The 20,077-nt window shown below is 37.9% G+C and overlaps 3 protein-coding genes across 12 annotated transcripts in view; 2 read left to right on the plus strand and 1 right to left on the minus strand.

The window, feature by feature from the left end:
• The window catches only part of LOC131039215 (uncharacterized), a 178,865-nt gene that overhangs the window by 102,140 nt on the left and 56,648 nt on the right, over window positions 1–20,077 (minus strand). The window lies entirely within an intron of this gene.
• Window positions 4,674–5,562, plus strand: LOC131858737 (uncharacterized). Its single transcript, XM_059212149.1, has 2 exons — window positions 4,674–5,123; window positions 5,243–5,562. Exons 1-2 carry the CDS (start codon window positions 4,708–4,710, stop codon window positions 5,481–5,483), a joined length of 657 nt encoding a protein of 218 aa, XP_059068132.1. The 5' UTR covers window positions 4,674–4,707; the 3' UTR covers window positions 5,484–5,562.
• LOC131062992 (uncharacterized) lies at window positions 5,591–7,574 on the plus strand. The gene is made up of 4 exons (XM_057996741.2): window positions 5,591–5,728; window positions 5,825–6,221; window positions 6,335–6,743; window positions 6,843–7,574. The coding sequence occupies exons 2-4, from the start codon at window positions 5,832–5,834 to the stop codon at window positions 7,439–7,441; spliced, it is 1,398 nt and encodes a 465-aa protein (XP_057852724.2). The 5' UTR covers window positions 5,591–5,728; window positions 5,825–5,831; the 3' UTR covers window positions 7,442–7,574.

Here is a 20,077-nt window from a genome sequence, read left to right on the forward strand (position 1 = left end):
AAGTCCGCCATGCCTTGGGAGGCCATGAAGGAGCAATGTCTAAAGTCCACCCCATGCCTTAGCCAAAATTTCGCCTTGATGGAGCCAAGTCTAAAGTCCACCAAAGGTTAGAGAGCCATGTAGGAGGTGCCACCAAAGTCCATGCCTAAGGGGACTCACCAAAACTCCGCACATGGTGCTGGTCATCCAAAACTCCGCCCAAGGTGCTGCTGAGTGAATGGCCTTGAAACTCCGCCCTATCCTTCCATGTTGGTGGCCAACCCTTCAAAGTCCACCATTTTTTGGAAGAGGCCATGATGGCCAACACTCTAAAGTCCGCCATGTGTGTGGGGTGCCCAAGGGGTGAAGTCCAAAGTCCGCCCCATGTTGGAGACCCATCAAAACTCCTCCCTACCCTAGCAAAATGATGCAAAGGTCTAGAAGTCCGCCCATGTTGGAGATGTCTTAGAAGTCCGCCCATGTTGGAGATGTCTTAGAAGTCCGCCCTATGCCTTAGCTAAAAATTTGCCTTGATTGAGCTTTGCTCAAAGTCCGCCCTCCATGTTGAAGGGACCCTTCAAAACTCCGCCCAAGGAAGTAGATGCTAAGTATGATAGGGGAAGGCCCTCTAAACTCCACCACTTGGAGAGGTAAGCAAAGTTTGCCAAAACTTGAAGAAGATGAAGATAAACTTCCAAAAAGTCCACCTACACATAAAAGTCAAACAGAATCAACGAAAATACAAAATGATGTCATAAAAATCCTTCAAGATTTCGAACTTAAATCCAAAATAGAAAGTTTTCAAAAGGAGAATATTGGAAGATAAATAAATATTTCAAACTTATAGCCAAATTGAAAACTTTTGGAAGATATTTTCTTCGAATTTGGAAACATGACAACACTTTCCAAAAGAATGAAGTTAAAATTGGAAACATGATTTGGAAGATTTTAAGGGTTTCTGATTGAGGATTTAACTTTATTTACAAATACTTCGTTGTAAACTTCATTTCTACACCAAGAAGTTCGAAAATATTAAGGAGAGCATAGTAAAATACTTTCAGTTTGGAGTTCATCTGGAGAAAGTTTTGGATATTGCTGGAAGTTAAATAAACTTTTTTGACAAAAGTTTCACAGATTTTTGGAGAAAGACAACCAGTATAAGGATGAATTATTGAACCTCTCCTGAATTTTTGAGTATTTTTGAAGGTGAAATTAAATTCATGATGCAGATTTATGTATTTTCTGAGTTTTTCCAGAGTTTGAGAAATGATTTTTAGTGAATTTGTTCAAATTTCTAAGGGAGGAAAATCATTTTTTTGGCTAAGTATAAGAAATTTTTGGAGTTATAACACTTGGTGTTGGATTGTGATCACAGTTATCTTGAAGGTTGGAGGATTTACATGTGAAAATCCCATTCTCATGGCTAAGTATGAAAATGAAGTGAAATCTTCCAAGCACTTAGCTGTTCGCAGCCTCGATCTTCTTTAATCCAAGATAGATTTCTAACTTATTTTCCTTTGGTTTTACAGGTCGCAGGAGGAAATAGAAGCGAGATCATAATAGAGATCGCAGTTGAAGTTTCAAGCCAAACGAAAGATTGAGGACAAGTTCACAGGTAAGGTTCATCCGGCCGTGAAGATAGCCAAAATTTGGCTAAGTATGGGAAATGTTTCACAAAGAAAATTCCAATTTCCTTAATTATGATGAAGGCATGTCAGGGTATCGAGAAGAAGGACATGATCACAGCGAATGCCTAAACAACTTGATCCCATCATTTCATATTTGCAAGGGGTTACCAAGAGCTTTTTAACCCTCCTCCCACGCAACATAAATTGGCAGCTAAAGGCAGGATCGTCACACAAAACACAAATGGAGTTTAAAGCCAAATTCAGAATTGAAGACGGGACCACGAGCAAGGTTCGTCCGAGCATAGAGAGGGACAAAATTTGGCTAAGTATGAGAAATACTTCGCGAAGAGATTTCTTCTCCAAATTCGAGAGGCACTCGAAAGAATCTCAAGGCATCAAGAAAGAAAAGTTCTTAGACGTAGTGAAAATATGGAAAAGTTAAATAAATTTCCAACTTCTTGAAGGATTTCATCTCCTGAAGAAATAATAAAAAAGAAAAGCTCCCAAGCAGAATCAAATGGTGACAAGAAGGAATCAAATTTTCATACTTAGACAATTTCTTGACACAAATTGGAAAATTCAAGGAAGACATTCAACACTTTGAGGTGGTGCCTCGTCATCTCCAACCAATCAGATCGCTCCAAGTCAGCATCTCCAGATTCGATGAACCTGACTTATCCAGAAGCTTCTAGAAGGGCACACTTCACAATGCAACAACCTTCTATTTTCATTGATGGTTTATTTTTAGCAAGAAGGACAAGTGTCCCAAATGTAATTGGAAGAGGGTAGTTAGTTTTGGGAAACCCTAATTAGGGTTTATAGCTTTCGATCTGGGCCCTTGATCACTGTTTGATCTCGGCCGTTCATTTATTCTTGAAAACTATATAAGGTTGTCTCCTCTCATTTGGAGAGTGTGAGGTTTTTGATGTTTTGTTGCTTAAGGTCATTTCCAAATAATATATTGCATGTGCGTTGCTTTGTAATCTCTATTATTTGAATGATTTGCATGGTTTTAATTGCCTCAACACTTAGTTAAAATTAACTTAGATTTGCTTTCATTGTTGTTAATTCGAATGAAGGATTTGATAAGTGTCAATTGATGGTATATCTCTGCTCATACTTTTGGTGTATGGATGATTTCCATCTCACCGTGCAAAGTTAGTCTGAGCCCATCCCCTGTGCATCCCAACATCTCGATCATAAGCACAACCCATTGAAGATTGCACTGGCCTTGTGTAGTTGTCCCTGGTGTGGCGAAGCAAGGTTTGGTTTCCCGAGAGCACCCAATTGACACCGTCTCCAGAATTCGTAGGATTAGATTAGCCTTCCTAAACCCTATCTCTTTTTCCCTTCCTTTTGAAAGTCTAAATCTAAAAAAATCCAAAACAAAAAAAAAAAAAAAGAGCCTAAATTGCTAAATCCATCTAAGTCCAGCAGTTCAAAAATACTTGTCAAACGTAAGTCCCCCTTGAAAATTTCAGCATACACTACCCAAGAAGCTATTCCACTAAAGTCGCTTGTTCGCACATATAGACCTTGGAATCAATAGTGATTTTTCAGGAGAGGATAGAATACCTTCGGGTATCCTATCCTAATGTTTGGTAGATGATAAAACAGACACCAACATATAATAATATTTTAATATTTCCTAAAGTGCAAATTATAAATTATTTAAGAGAAGCAATTAAATGTTATTTTATTAATTTGGAATCTTCTAGAAGGGGACCAATTAGTTGGAGAAAAAGAATAAATAGAGGGGGTTGGTTCATTGTTGATCATCGATCACTTATTTGACATCTTCTCTTGTGTTTAAACTTGTGGAGCCAAGGGTTTCTGTAGACTTGATCATTGGGAACAATACCTCCCTTTGACTGCATAATTGAGGTGGTGAGAGATCCTCCGAAAGATTGCAGCTAAGAGTGAAGGATATCTCAGTCCTTCATATTTGTGCTTATTGAGTTTTCATGGTATCTTCATCGTAGACGTGTTTGGGAGTATTCAGCTCATCATTATTTGATACTTATGTGCATCGATTCTATTGAGGAGGCTAGGCGATTCTCCTTGAATCATTTTGAAGGAGAAATAGGGAGGTTGCAGGTTGTATAGCAGGTCGTATAGCAAAATCGAAGCAAAATCGAACCACACCTCCATCCCCCACGATTTTGCTCATATCTTATTTTTGATGCATCGGTTTCTTCCTAGATTGGAGCGCCCACCTATGAGGAGTTAAACAATGACATTTGTGGCTTGAAAGGAGTCCAAGGAGCTGTAAACAATTAATTACTGTCATTCACATCTGCAACAGGGGCGATTAGGAGAATAATTCGATTTGGCTAAGGGGAGGTTCAAAGAGGAGAGATATTGCTTGGTTCTTCATTCACAGGCCTAGGCGCTACTTCCAGGTTCATTTGGCATTAAGATTTCATTATATTTCAGTTTGTATGCATGAATTCATGGCTGCTATTTGTCTTCAGACATTCTGAAAATTATTGTTGAATAGCCAAGAGTCTTGGCCCTTGTGTGGACATTGTAATCAGCCTATTGTTTCAAAATAAAGGAGAAATAAGGTTGCATCTCATTCTAATGTTGTTATATTGTTGCATGACAACTGTTTGTCAAAATAGCAGTCAGTTGTAGGTGTACATTTCTTGCATTTTGATTCATGTAATTGCATCAGAAAACACAAAAACAATTGCACATTCATCCTAAAGGGTTATCTTGTTGCTTAGTAGCTTTTGCAAGTCATCATTTGGTTGTAAATCGAAGTTAATGCTGTCAAAACAAGTCTGAAGTATTATATCAGTCAAACCTGAATAACAAGCAAGATTATTCAACTGTCCAGAAAACCACATAACACGCAGGCTATACAGTCTAATACCTTTGAATAGTAGATTAAAGGTTAGGAAACAATTGTTTGCTGATATTCCTTACACACTTTCAGTCATATATGAGCAGGGGATATTACAATGTTAATATGTCAATGCATATTGTGTTTATTTGAGGCATATATAGATTGAAATACCATATTGCTGGTGTGCGTGGGCATGATGCCGACCCATACACAAAAGCAGTCACTGAGGCCGTACGTGATTGCTATGTAATGGTTGAAGAAATTGAAAGGAAAAGGAAAGAAAAAGAGGATCTCACAGTCATTGGGAGACATGCACCTTTAGGAACAGGGACACAATTAGGTTGTGTTGGAGGGCCTTCTTCCTTACCTTCATATCGTCCCACTCATTTTGCTACTACTCATGCTTCCGGTTCTGCTTCTATAAGTGCCAGTGCCAGTGCCTCTGCCCCTTCTCATGTTCCTAGCACTGGCAGTGGTAGTGGGAGTGTTAGCATTGGACCTAGGATTCGTAAATCTAGGTTGGATACCTTTTTTGCACCTCGCACTACTCCTGGGTCCCAACAGTCACTTGAGAGCATGGGTTGGAACAAGGAGGTCCATGATGCTGCTAAAATGGCAGTTGGCAGATTTTGGATCTATGGCAGTATTCCATTCTTCACAGCCAGGTAAATGTTTTATGTTTGATTGTTTTAATTTTTTTAATTTGATTGTTCGTATTAATTTTTGTTGTATATAGTTCATTATACATAGTACATACTTATCTCATTAAAATTATTTGTGACAGGTCACCTTATTGGCAAGAAATGGTTGATGCCCTTACCATTTGTGGGGCGGGGTTCAAAGCCCCTTCTGAGTTTGATTTGAGGGGACCCATTTTGACTGAATTGGTGAATGATGTGAAGAAAGAATTGGGTGATCAACGCCAAATATGGAGCACTAAAGGTTGCACCATCATGACTGATGGTTGGACAGACAGGAGAAATAGAACTCTCCTTAATTTTCTTGTTTCTTCCGCAGGTGATTGATTAATTTTAGTTTCATTTAGGCATTAATTTTTTATTTTTCATTTAATGATTTATTGAATGATCATTGATCTTGCTTTATTTTTTTATTTCAGGGGGCACCGTTTTCATCAATTCTATTGATGCCTCCGCCCATTGCAAGAATGCCACCTACCTATGTGAGCAGATAGAGGAGGTGATTAATGAGGTGGGTGAAGAGAACGTGGTACAGGTGGTGACTGACAATGCACCAAATTATGTTGCTGCAGGTAAACTTTTGATTACAAACTAATTTTGTTTGCAAATTAATTTCTATTTTGTAACCTCATTAATTACAATGCAACAAATTATGTTGTTGCAGGCAGACTATTGATGGAGAGGCGCCCATCTATAGTTTGGACTCCATGTGCCGCCCATTGCATTGACCTCATGTTAGAGGATATTGGAAAACTTCCATGGGTCAAGACATGTGTAGAAAAGGCAAGAAATGTGTGCAAATTTGTATATAATCATTCATGGGTGTTGGCTCTTATGAGACAATACACAGAGCATAAGGAGTTAGCTCGTCCAGGAATCACAAGATTTGCCACAAACTTCATCACATTGCAGTCCATGCTTCGTTGTAAGATGGCCTTGAGACGTATGATTGTTGGTGAGGAGTGGTCTTCCTCATCCTATGCTGCCACCCCAGCAGGGAAAGATATGGCAGACTGCATTTTTGATGAGCGAGGCTTTTGGAGCCCTTGTGATGAGATAGTGAAGGTAATTTTTTTATAAATTCTACAATTTTTATTTAACTTTTTGTTTTATAACTTATTCATCATATTCTCTTATTTGCTCATGTTTTAAATTACACAATATTTTCAATTTTACAGTTTGTTAAGCCCTTGGTGGTTTTGTTGCGAGTTGCGGATGGAGAAAAGCCCGCAATGGGCTACATATATGAGGGCATGGATAGGGCGAAAGAGGGCATCAAATCTATCTATGCAGGAGATGAGAGCAAGTATGGTCCCATTTGGCAGATCATTGATAAGAGATGGCATCATCAGCTTCATAGGCCCATCCATGCAGCAGCCTATTATTTGAATCCGGCATTCCATTTTAGCCCTACTTTCAGGGCTGATGCGGAGGTCCTTGATGGGCTATACTCAGTCATGGAGAAGATGGCACCTGTTGGTTGTACTCAGACAGATCTTATGCGAGAGCTACAGTTGTTCTCAAATGCACAAGGGGAGACCTTTTCTCGTCCTATCGCCAAAGAAAGTAGGACAACTATGATGCCAGGTAAAAATAAATTGTAAGGCTTAATTTTAGTTTTATTGTATATTGTTAAATGAGTTTATGAGAGACTGATTTTATTTATTTTTCTCATTTCAAACTCAGATAATTGGTGGAGCTTTTTTGGCCCAACGACACCAAATCTTCAGAAGTTGGCCATTCGCATCTTGAGCCAACCATGCAATGCATCTGGTTGTGAGCGCAATTGGAGTATGTTTGAGCACATACACTCCAAGAGGCGCAATAGATTATCCGTGGAGAAGATGAATGATCTTATCTTTGTTCACTACAACCTTCGCCTGAGAATGAGAAAGAATGCATTAGCTGACATCTCTCCTATCATTCTAGATGAGGTTGATCCTGAGGCAGAGTGGGCCATTGAGACAGATCCTGTGGCTGTCTTTAGTGATGATGACACTGATTGGATCGACCAGGTAGATATAGAGGCTGAGGCTGTAGCCATGGTAGAGGAGGAGCAGAGAGCACGAGCAGAGAGAGGAGATTCAGAGGCAGATGGTGATAGTGACACAGATGGTGACAGTGACACAGATGTTCCTGATGTTGGTGAGCATGGCGTGGTGTCACGAGGAGCGGCTATGGCTGCCCAATCATCTATGACCTACCTTAGACGCCTTCGTAGGGGGCCGGGGCCTTCATCGGAGCCGACGTCGGGGCCGGAGGGTGCAGACTCCTCTGCGCCATAGGCTTGTAGATGTATTTACCTTTGTTATTTGTATGGAACATTTGATGATGATCATATGATGACATGGATTTTTTATTCCATGAGTTTTGTAATATTGTATACATTTGACAATATTTATATATCTATGTTTGTTATTTCCTTCAGCTACAATTTGCGTTTATGCTTATGTGATAGATCATAGATGTATACTTGTGTATATATTATGTAATGAAATGAGCCAAGTTTGATGATGTTATTGTGTCTTATTCAATAAAGGGTGCATGAAACAGGTTTTAAATCTTAAAAAATCTCTAAATTTTTTGAGTTTTTCACTTTCCTGAGTCCAGCCGAGTCTGGAGCCGAGTCTGACGCCGAGTCCCGAGTCCAAGTCCGAGCCGAGTCCGAGTCCCGTTTCTTTGGTGAGCACCAACCTACTTCACATAAATCTGGAATTCCACCTTTACAATGTTGCTATAACAACGTATGATGGATTACTATGAATTTCTTACACAAGTCTACTATATTGTCTTCTTCTGACCTTCTATGATCTCTTTCCAAATCTGCTATAATCTCTTCGTAAATCTGTTATAGATTCTTCTTCAAAATCTGTTAACTCCACAAATCTTCTAGAAGACTGTTTTAAATTTACTATTAAGTCTGCTCCAAATCTGATCCAAACTTCTGTACAATATCTGCTCATAAGGCCTTCATTAAATCTTCATAAATCTGGTACAAAGTTCTTCTTATGTACTGCAAACACATACATCTCAAGGATGTTTTTATTCCATACTCAGATATACAACACACTTCATAACAAACTTGTATTCCCTAATCTTCTTTGTTGCATAAGCCTTTTTCTTCTTTATTCACATACACTCAAAACATTCTACACCACACACAAATATATCTAAAGAACTCTCTTGATTTCAGAATTATACAATCCTCCTTTTGAAATATTTACACAGCATTATACATTCTCATATTCACTTTCTACACATACTTACGCACAGCATACTTCCCATAAAGATCTTTTATTTTTATTTTTCTTTCACACATATTGACAGCTCTCCTCACTTTTCAATCTATCTCTCTTATATACATTCATGTGTATTCGAAAGGACATATCCTTTTGTGAACAAATATCTCTTTTTAAATGAGTTGTGTCAAAACAATACTAATGACACCTCTTCAATTTAAATCCTTTTTTTTTAAAACAGGTAAACATATTACTTGTTAATTGTACCTTTTATTATATTAAGATTAAACTTTAAAATCATACCTTTTATAAAAGTCTTCTTACAAGGATCGTGTCTCTTCAACAACCGAATAATTATCGATCATGACTTAGTTATGATCTTGTTTAATTATCAAAAGGTATTATCTTTAGTTATCTTTGTTTATCAAAGACTATGTTGGACCACCAATTACTTTTGTCTTGAACTCCTCGACATTAGAGTTGATATGATTTTGACCATGGTAAAAATGTCTATCAGTCATATTGTTTCTGACTGTAAGCATCATATTTACTATTTCGATGGTCTTGTATTTTTAACATCTCTTTGGAACATATCAAACATAACCACGATACTTCGTTTCTCATAATACATATCCGGAATATATACCGCTGCATCTACAGTCGGTCAATATTTGAATGAAGTTGTATTTTATTTATCAAGTCGCTGCCTTTACTTTTCAATTTTAGTCGACTTTGTCAAATATAGAACATGGATAAAGTTGTCCAGAGGAATGGTATCACTGCCTTATTACTAATCACTGCATTAATAACCATATTCATTGCTTCTTTCTTAATGGTTATTTCCAGATTTATATATACCAATCACTGTCAGCATTTTGATGAAGTTCTTACAATCTGCCGCCAAAAATCTATTTTAATATTGTTATTAATCCTGATAAATTCTTGAATGTGTATCTTAGTCGTTGTAGATAGTTAATAAATCTCTTTTTTTATCCTTTCTATAGCCAAGTCGTCGATTGCTGCATATATTATTCATATGCGTTTATTATTCAATACGATGACTGTGAGTCATTGTACAGGTATCAGCCATGCATAATGATATCGTCATTATCACTGACATTGATCGTTAGTGTTTTCATCTGTTTTCATCTGTTTTCATTGTCTATTCACTGTGCATCTGTTTCGCTGCATATAGATGTTACTGTAGATCACAATGATATATTAATCGTTCATAGTTTCTTTCTATTATTCCCGTCTCTGTTGCTTCTCTAAGACGTTAACATATTCACTGTTTGTTTTCTAAATAACAAACCAATTCATTTGTAATCTTTAATCGGTTCTTCTTTGCTGAATATAAACTGTTGTAAATTAATGAATCAATCTAAATATTAATTATATCACCTCCATTACTTAATCGTCGCTTCAACTTTGTCCTTTACAATGCTCTGTCCGCATATTAGGAAGTTCCAAATCTGTATTCGATTCCTATGTTCACCAGCATTGATGTTATGACTGTTCATAAAGTCAGCTTGGAAAAACCTGAGGAAACTCGCCATTCTTTGCCAAAGGATTGTTTCATATATCATAACCTCAATTTTTATATTAAGTCGCTACTTTATTGATCGCTGATCATAATATTATTCATGTCCTTAAATCTGTTTACTGTTTGCTGTATGTAGTTAATAGGATTAACTACTGACCAAAGTATCATATAGAGATTACTTTAATCACTGTCGTCCTTAACTCGATTTGCTCCATATCCGCGTCTATATTTGATAAGATTGCAGTGTTTAATGTGTCTTTTTTTTGTCCAAGAGCATTCAGCACAAATGATGAACTCTGTTTGCATAAGAGTCACAAAGACCTCTTGTATAACTCGGATTGTTGTCCATATCTCTTACTGATTAATCTCTGCTGTCAATACTGATTAATGGTATCAACGATGTTAAGTTGCCTTTATGCATTGGGGAGATTTCTAATACAATTCCAATCTTCAACATCATAAATAGGAGAATTAATCTCTGTCATTACAGTGTTGATCAACAACTCAACAAATATATCAATCTTCATCATTCAATTGTCTTTTAATGCCTTTGACATCAATGACAACAATTACAACAGAGGTTACGCTTCTCTTTCTTTCATATATTGATGTGGCACTATGTCCTTCATTTATTGTATGTTCATGTTGAGTGTTACTCCATGTTTGCTCTTGTGTGAGCCTACTTACCTCGCTTGAGTGTGTGATTGTTTAGGCCATGTGACTATCTCCACCAGCACGGTGGAGTGGACCTACTGGATCCACATGGTCAAGTGGCATTGCAAACAACCGTTGGGGACCAGAGGACTTGGTTCGTGTGTGGCTTTAAGAGTTCTCCCTCCTTCCTCAACACTTGGAGTTTCTACTTCTCTCATTCTTGCAAGTTGTAATCTATGTAATTTTTATATTTAGAATTGTAATCATGGATGATTTGTATATTGAACTCTCCTTGTGGAGATAGATGTAATTGTAATTTGTTTTAATGACTTGATGTATCTTTAAGTGGACCGATGTTGAAACTAGCCACTAAGCATGATCTTGTATGCTCTCATTTGATTTTTTATTATAATGTTATCATAGGAACACTTGGTTTGGTGCTTAAAACGAACGTAGACATGTTCCTTATGGTTATGGAGATTCAATTAGCCATCTCCTATTGTGGTCATAAGTTCTTGACTATGGATAGTGTGGTTTTGAGCATTTGGAATCATTTCAGGCTCAATTAGGACTACCGTGGGGTGTCCCAAGGTTTCTTGATCTTTCTCTTGATAGTTTGGACATTCCTGAGTGATGTGAAGCCGGTTATGGGAAGTTTTGGGTGCAATGAATATGTTGTGAGTGCACCCGATTCCCAACTAGCCTTGTAGATGCCACCCAATGATTCGGTGACACCGTCCTTGACTCTATTTCTCACCTTTTTGCCCAATTCTTTCAAGGGGCATATGGATATTTTGAATTCACCAAGGGGTTTAACATGTCCAAGGCTTTGTACAGCTCGTTCGGGAGGCTAACTGGTTTTGGACAAACGCCTGTCTCACGGACGACAACACAAGTTCACCAGTCCGAAGGGCACCAACGCGTTTCTGGGACGCCAACACAACCTAGGGACACCAACATGCTACTCTAGTCTCCCTTTGGTGCGCTACTGTCCAATGGTTTTTGTTTGGTTTCGCCCCAAGAGCCTATAGTTGTTTGTTCAATCCAGAGGTAATTTTGGGGGCTAGAGAAATTAGTTTGACTCAATTTTGGATGTGTTGCGAAGGTAGCGATGTGAGGGAACCCTCTGAGGGGTCTTGAGTTGGTTTTGAGTGAGTTTAGATGGTGTCGGGGGCTTCCACTTACAATTAGGGTTTCGTCGAAGCCCATCAGTGACACCTAGGACATAACAGTTTGGCCTATTTGACAAATTGAACTTTGAAACTTCAGGGATGGTCATGTGTGACCCTAAACACCTCTTAGACCATGTCCTCGTGTTTGGGACACCTTTCCCCTTGATTGTTTGGAGTTTCAGTTGTTTAGTCTTCCGCTTGTACGTTGTCGATTATCGACAAGATTAATGTTACCTTGAGTTGAGCATTATACGTGTATCATTATGCGTGATGACACTTTATTACTTCAAAAAAAAAAAAATTCCATGCATTCCTTGTGTATTTTTCTCTTATCATGTAGGGTTCCTTGGCAGAGCGTTACAGGTGGCATTGTATGGTAGCATGGTGAACAGGGGAAGAAAATGAAGGCCACTACAAAAGTAGCAAGGATGTGAGCCACCCTAGATTTGGGAAAATTGCCCAAAAACTAGTCACCAAGACACTACATAAATAAATGAATGACCATTGGGAAGACCAATTAAGAACTCCAAAAAGAGACCCTAGTGGCCATAAACCAACTATTAGCAAACACATGAATGCCTCAAACCAAGAAAGAAGAATTACCAATCCCTTCGTAGCAAGAAAACTAATTCCAAAAACACCTACAAAAGTTTTATTTGCAAAAAATATTTGCCTTAGAAATTAAATTTTTTCATAAAGTACACATCTATACAAAGTACAGTTGTACGACCATACAACAAAGCTTACCAATTTTAATAGAATGAAAAGTTACTCTTACCTTCTCGAGCCTTCCGAATTCAATGGCAATGTTCATTTGGCTCCATAACACTCTATTGATGGGACTGAGTGCTGAATTTATGAAAATGTGAGAAGGAACTTGCAACCATGGCTTTAATACCATATTGGAGCAGCTGTGATCTTACTGCAAATTCAAGATTAACTTGCGCAGTGAATAATAAGCTCAAAAGCATGTCCATCAAATAAAATAAGAGTGTATAAAATGTACAATGAAATTATCGCATCTATAGGCAAGGAAGAGGAGGTAGCAGGGTAGGAACGAACATCTAACTACCCCTCCAAATGTTTAACACATATTAGCTCACATGAGATGAGTGTGAGGACTGTTGATGGATAGCTTCGGTCGGATCCTACAAGAGCAGACTTTGCCATCAAATGTGTGAAGGGCGTTTCGGCCTTACACATTTAATTGTTCGACCTTTATACATAGAATGAATCGGTTTGTTAACTAAAAGATAACTAATATATGTTCCGCCACCTTGGAAGATGTATCGATTGTATTATAACCGATTTCTAATAAAGATAAAGAGACGTGATGGTTTATAAGAAGCCCGACTATTGGAATGATCGTGTTGTTTGGATGCACACTTAATATGGGTATAAAGTTCAGTTCACTTCTCACTTCCAAGGCAATTGGATAATAGATAATTTCAACAGATCGTATTATCATTCTTCAGCAGTTTGATATCATCCATCAGCAGTTCGTGTTCTTCCTCTACAAATCAACTCCTTGTGCAGCAGCGTGCTCTCATCTTCAAGACATATAAATTGATATTGAGATCAGATTGATCTAGATAGATCATCTCTCAGCATTAATACTGCACTGCGAATTGTATACAGCAGTCTAGGAGAATCTATACCATCATATAGCTTCAAGGAGTGGAGCAGATTCATTCTAAAGACATCTTGTCTATCAATATATAAATAAAGGAACTTCTTTGCTGGGTTTTTCACCTTCAAGAGGAAGGTTTTCCTAGGGTAAATTATGTGCACTTGTGTTTAAATTATCTCTACTTAATCTGATCACTAAAACTTAACAAGGACCTGTGTGAAGTCTACATGAGGTAAGACAAATGAGAGAATAACCTCTAAAAGACTTAATTTAAGAGTGAATGGTGCCAACCTAAAAACAGTAATACACTAACTAGATAGATAGTGGACAAAACTATCTTTCTATGAGCCAACCTCTAAAAAAATCATCCATTTATAACTTGGAGATTTTTTAAACTTTTGAGAAAAAAAGCCTATCCAAATCTTAAATTTGATTATAAATTTACAATCTTTCTGGAATTCTAATAAAAAATTTTAAAAAGTTCGCAAATTTTCAATAATCAAAGTGAAAGTTATGTCTCAACATAAATTGTGCAAAACAATAGTCTCTTGAGGCCTAAAGAATGGTCAAAACAGTAGAATTTCCCAAAATTGATATAACCATTGTGTAGTGGACAGAACCACATCATCTAAAAAATCATATAAAGAACATGTCCATGTGTGTTTTATGCACATAACATTTCAGCATAAAATACCAAGGTGATTTACCCTCTCTTGAACAAAATCACCTCAGATGCTAAGAATAAGATCAACTAAAATGATTCCAAGGTTTCTACATGTCAGGTCTTGACAAGTGGGTAACTCAATGGTTGATGTGAATTGTTGTGTTCACTTGGAGACTTACGCAAATGTTTGGATTATCTTCTTCGATTATGAAGATGCGGAATAGGTGTGCTGACAACTTAGGATTTATCAATATGGCTCTGGATTTAATTCTTACTAAAAATTGGGCAAAAGGAATAGGGTTCAAGAAATCTATTCTAAGCCTAGGAATGTCAGAAATGATGAAGAAATCTAGTGGAATCAAACTAGGCAAGGTCTCACAAACAAGTATTGACACAAGCTTAGTGCAATCGTCTAAGGTATACTTAAAGATTTTTAGACTATTACCATCACACATTAACACCATCCAAGTTAATGCTTGTCAAAGGTTGCATAATAGTTGAAGTTAAGCTTACTCAAATTTCTAGTTGACCACACAAGGCGCACTTACCAGCGGCAAGAGACTAGTGGTATGGATTAAGGATTCCACACAAATATATTCAACAAATCTTTCACTCAATCTAGCATACATAAAAATAAATTCTAATCTAACTTGGAGGAATTGAGAACCATGAATGCAAAGACAACACTTGAAGAGCAAAATCACCAACAATTGAACAATGATTTAGATTCAAATAGCTACAGCATATACCAAGAATTCTACAAAAACTCTCTTACAAATGAGAGACAAGGAGGTATATATAGAGTCTCTTACAAAATGGATGGCCAAGATTGATACAAGATCAACGACCAAGATCATGCCAACAACACCTTAGAATTGCCTTAATTAGGGTTTACATCAAAAATGGCGCCACCAACATATGGCCCAATAAAAAGATACCTAGTCATCAAATAGAGAATCTTCTAAAAGATTCCTCCCTGCATCTCTCTCTCTCCTAACATACTCCAAGAATCTAGCCAATACAAAATCTAACTCCTCCATGGAAATGCTAGGCAAGGTATCTTGTTGCAAATCAATCACGTCCAGTGAATCCGAGCAAGCATCCAAAGTGTTCTCCCAATCAGGCATGAGCTTCTGCGAACTATGAACATGAATCAACAAAGAGACCAAATCGTCTATCTGACTCTTCTTCAAAGAGTCCAACTGGCAAAAATACATAAATTTCATCTTGTCTCTTAATTCAGCTAAGTGTAAACCACTAGCATCACTAACATCAACACCCAATAATTCCTCAATTAGGGCAAGGATCTTCATCTGAATGTCTTGAATCAATCCCTCCATCTCCATACAACTCGACTGGTCATTCTCATAAGTTGATCTCTTCACAGCTAATGAACAATACCAGCCATGGAAATCATATCTGTCTCCATTGTGCACAATGTTCTTGCTGACCAAGGTGGAATTAGGAATCTTCTTCAAAGACTGGAGGCATGGAATAGTCTTCTCCTGAATAGGTTGGAATTCTTCCCAAACTCCCTCCAAATACTGGATTCTAAATACGAGCCATGTTGTCCTATCATATGCATGGACAAACTGAGTAAGGAAATCATCTGCCTACTTTCTTGTGCTCTCAATCCACTTTTCCACCTCCGAGAATGTATCTCTCGTTGTATTATAGTGTGAATGTATTCCATGGTCAACTACAATAGAGGAAATAAGGGTGGGATTCTCACGCCTTATCCCTACAATATACTCTCTAAGTCTGATATTCTCTTCTCTGTACTTTCCTTTCTCTGCGATTTCTCCATCTAACCTTGCGTTGATCGCTTTGAGGTTATCACCAACCTCCTGAAACTCTTGCCCTCTTGATGTACAACCGAGGGCAACTGAAGTGATCTGGAAATCCATAGGAGTAGCAATGTCCGTTGTCATGCCTGCAATAGGAACAGCAACCTGCGCAATCCGCATTCCTACCTCATCTCTAACTATGTGCGACAAAATCTCAGCTCTCTTGGGTTCTGTTGATGTGTTTTTTATGCACATAACAATACAGAATAAATTACCAAAGTAATTTACCCTCTCTTGAACAAAATCACCTCAGATGCTAAGAATGAGATCAACTAAAATGATTCCAAGGTTTCTACATGTCAGGTCTTGACGAGTGGGTAAGTTCAGTGGTTGATGTGAATTGCTGTGTTTCACTTTGGGGACTTACGCAAATGTTTGGATTATCATGAATGATGCGGAATAGGTGTGCTGACAGCTTAAGATTTATCAATAAGGCTCTAGATTTACTTCTTATTAAAAAAAGGGGGAAAAAGAAATAGGGTTCAGGAAATCTATTCTAATCCTAGGAATGTAGGAAATGGTGAATGGATTTAGTGGAATCAAACCAGGCAAGGTCTCACAATCAGGTATTGACACAAGCTTAGTGCAATCATCTAAGGTATACTTAATGATTTTCAAACTATTACCATCAAACGTAGACACCATCCAAGTTGATGCTTGTCAACGGACGCATAATAGTTGAAGTTATGCTTACTCAAACTCCAGTTGACCACACAAGGCGCACTTACCAGCGGAAAGAGGCTAGTGGTATGGATTAAGGATTCCACACAAATATACTCAACAAATCTTCCATTCAATCTAACATACATGAAAATAAATTCTGATCTAAATTCTAATCTAACTTGGAGGAATTGAGAACCATGAATGCAAATACAACATTTGAAGAGCAAAATTACCAACAATTGAACAATGATTAGGATTCAAATAGCTGTAGCATATACCAACAATTCTACAAAAACTCTCTCTTACAAATGAGAGACAATGAGGTTTATATAGAACCTCAAAGAAATGAATGGCTTAGATTGATCCAAGATCAACGGCCAAGATTACAAGATAAAACCCTAATTAGGGTTTGTAGAACCACCATTACATTGGCCAATAAGAAACGACGGTAGGTAAGATAAATAATATTTGATGTAGCACCATGTGTCACCTATTCCCTCCTTGAATGAATGTTGACTTGGCACCCTTCGATTGAACAGATGGTGACTAGGATGCCACCTCAGCTTGCCTTGCACACTTAATCAATTTGCCTTGTACATTCTTCATCCTCACAATGTTTGGATTCCTTTATGATACTTTGCATTCCATCCTTATGTTAAGGAATTCCATGAACTGTTCCCTCCTTATGTTTGGAAAATTTCCCAATCTCGGAATCCTGAAATTCTTCCTTGACGCACTTTGACACTGGAATTCCTTGATGTAGTTCCGGATTTCTTGATATGAAATCCCTTGTGCTCATGTCTCGAATTCGCCTTCATTCATTTATTCATCATCAAGGTGAAGTCTTCTTCATGATTGATCTAGTCCTCATCTTCACCTTCTGGAATCTCTGTTCGGAAATCCCCATCCAATCTTTGAAGTACTGATCTTCCTTATCCGCATTGCATGCATCCTCCTTCACTTCAAGCCTTGATCATGCTTCCTTTCCTCGTAACAGTCCTGCAAAACAAATAAGCATTGAATCAAACACTAGTATGATGAACTTAACTTCAACCTTGGTGGGAAATTCATCCGCATATGGATTGATCATTCCTCAAAACCATCCGCATTATCCCTGTCCATTCTTCACTTGGTGGAAATTTGATGCCTATCTGGACAACTTCCTTCCTTTGTAATTCCGCCCTACAGTGGAAATCCGACCCTCATCCGGACTCATTGTCCTTGAAAATCTTGTGTTGACTGGATCACCATTCCATGGAGTGGAAATCCGGACACCATCAAGACTTTGTTCCTGACATTTGTCCAAACACCAATTCTGGAAAATATGAAGGTCCGGATTAAAATCTGGAAAATTCCCCTTAAGAAAAACCGATTTTCAGACTTAGGATAAGTCTGATCATAATTGCTAAGTCTGAAGACATCCATGTAAACTCATAAAATCAAGTATTTGAAGCCCAAAAATGAATGTCCAGGTCTGGAAATATCACTTGGAGGTCTGAAAACACTCAGAAAGTGACTGATTTTCGATATAAAAGTTGTAATAAAAGTCTGATTTTCTGAGGGCAAAGTCTGAATACGCCCTCCAATGTCTGAAAATGGCTCCAAAAAGTCTGAAGACACTCTGAAAATGATGAATATCAATGGCTGGAAGTGGTCACAGCCATGTCACATGCTTACATTTGAATTATTTTGACCTTCAAAACTCAAAAATGGTCACATTTGGGCACAACTATGTGGCTGGAAATGAAGTTTCAGTCTGAAGACAACCTGGTATACTCAGAAAAATATCAAAATTAGTGCCCGGAAGTATACCACAATTCTGAAAATGCTTTAAAAAGGGTCTGGAAAAGTCTAATTTTTAGTTCATAAAGTCTGAAGACACCCTTCCAAGGTCCAACAATGGCTGCCCAATGTCTGAAGACAACCTGCAACTTCAATAAATCAGTCATTTAAACTTGTCGCAGTCATAGGAAACACCTGTATTTGATGGATTTCACCTTCCGAAAGTGTAGTTTGTCAAATCTGGGCATAAACAAAGGGCTAGTAAAAAAATCTAAGTCCGAAGATAAATCTGAAAATGGAGTTTCAGACTTAGATCAGCAATGGAAGCTCCACCAAATGCCCAAAAAACTCATAAGAAATGACGCCCAAGTGAAATTTTCCAAGTTGGCAAGTGGCTGGAAATGAAAATCAGTCTGAAGACAACCTGCAACTATGGAGTTTCAGACTGTAACAACAATGGCAGCCCTTGAAAATGCACTGAAAACTCCTCCAAACAGCCCTTAACCAAAATCGCCTTAGTGTGGATGAGCTGGGAAATGAAGAATAATTCTGAAAATGTGTTCCCAGCCAACAATGAAGGTCATATCACTCCCAGCCATGGTGCCCAGCAAGGTCTGAAAATAATGGCAGCCATCAAGCATGAAGAAAATCACCCCAAACAACGACACAAAGCACTCCCAAATAAAAATCGAAATTTTCCTAGCTATGGTGCCATTCAAAATTTCTGAAAATGTCTTCCATGGTAAGCTCGGATCTGCAACAATGGAGGTTAGAACAACCAAGCTAGAAAAAATGGAGGAAAGAATCCTCAACCCAACACTTCACTTCAACACTTTGCCTAAATTCGCCAATAAGGGAGGAAAATCACCTTTCATGGAGACACCTCGCAGATTTAATAATAAAATAATATTGGAGACTCCTCTCATGTACTTGCTTTCATCTTTCACTTTCACCACACAAGCAATGTGGGATAAAACACTTATATAAATACTTTCTTGGTGAAACCCTAACTTGCTTCTAGAAGGTTCAAACATTTAATGATTATTGCAAGTTATTAAATTTGCTTTTAAATTTTAAATAATCATTAATAATGATTTAAAAGCAATTAAAATGGGGCTTTTTATTAAAATATTACAATTTAAATTCACAATAAAGCCTCCAGGGGAAAATCGATGTCACTTGAGATTGAAAAATCCCTTCAAAAATGGCTGAAGTGTCAAAATTTGCCCCATAGGGGAAATTCGACCCATGCTTGGATAAAAATCCATGCTCAATTTCATCAAAATGCACACAAAATAACATCCCAAGGGAAAATCGATGTGAGTTTGGACAAAAATCCAGACAAAAATGCACTCATTTTGCAAAAATCACCCCCAGGGGAAATTCGATGGGTGTCTGGACAAAAATCCACACTCAAAACTCACTTAACTTGGAAAAATACCTCCCTGGTGGAAATTCGACCTTAGTCTGGACAAAAATCCGGACTCAGAACTCTTCATAATGTTCCCAGTGGAAAATCGATCCCTGTCTGGATAAAAATCCGGACAAAAATCCTCACTTAGTTGTCACAAAAATCTTGGTGGAAAATCGACCCAGGCATGGAATTATCCTTGCACTTCAGTCCGCACTCCAGTCCGCACTCCCAGGGTAAATTCGATGGGTGTCTGGATAAATCCTGACACTTAGCCAAATTTTAGCATCTCTAGGGGAAAATCGCTCCAGGTGTG

This window comes from Cryptomeria japonica, chromosome 10 (genome assembly GCF_030272615.1).
Source record: "Cryptomeria japonica chromosome 10, Sugi_1.0, whole genome shotgun sequence".
Classification (NCBI taxonomy): Eukaryota; Viridiplantae; Streptophyta; class Pinopsida; order Cupressales; family Cupressaceae; genus Cryptomeria; species Cryptomeria japonica.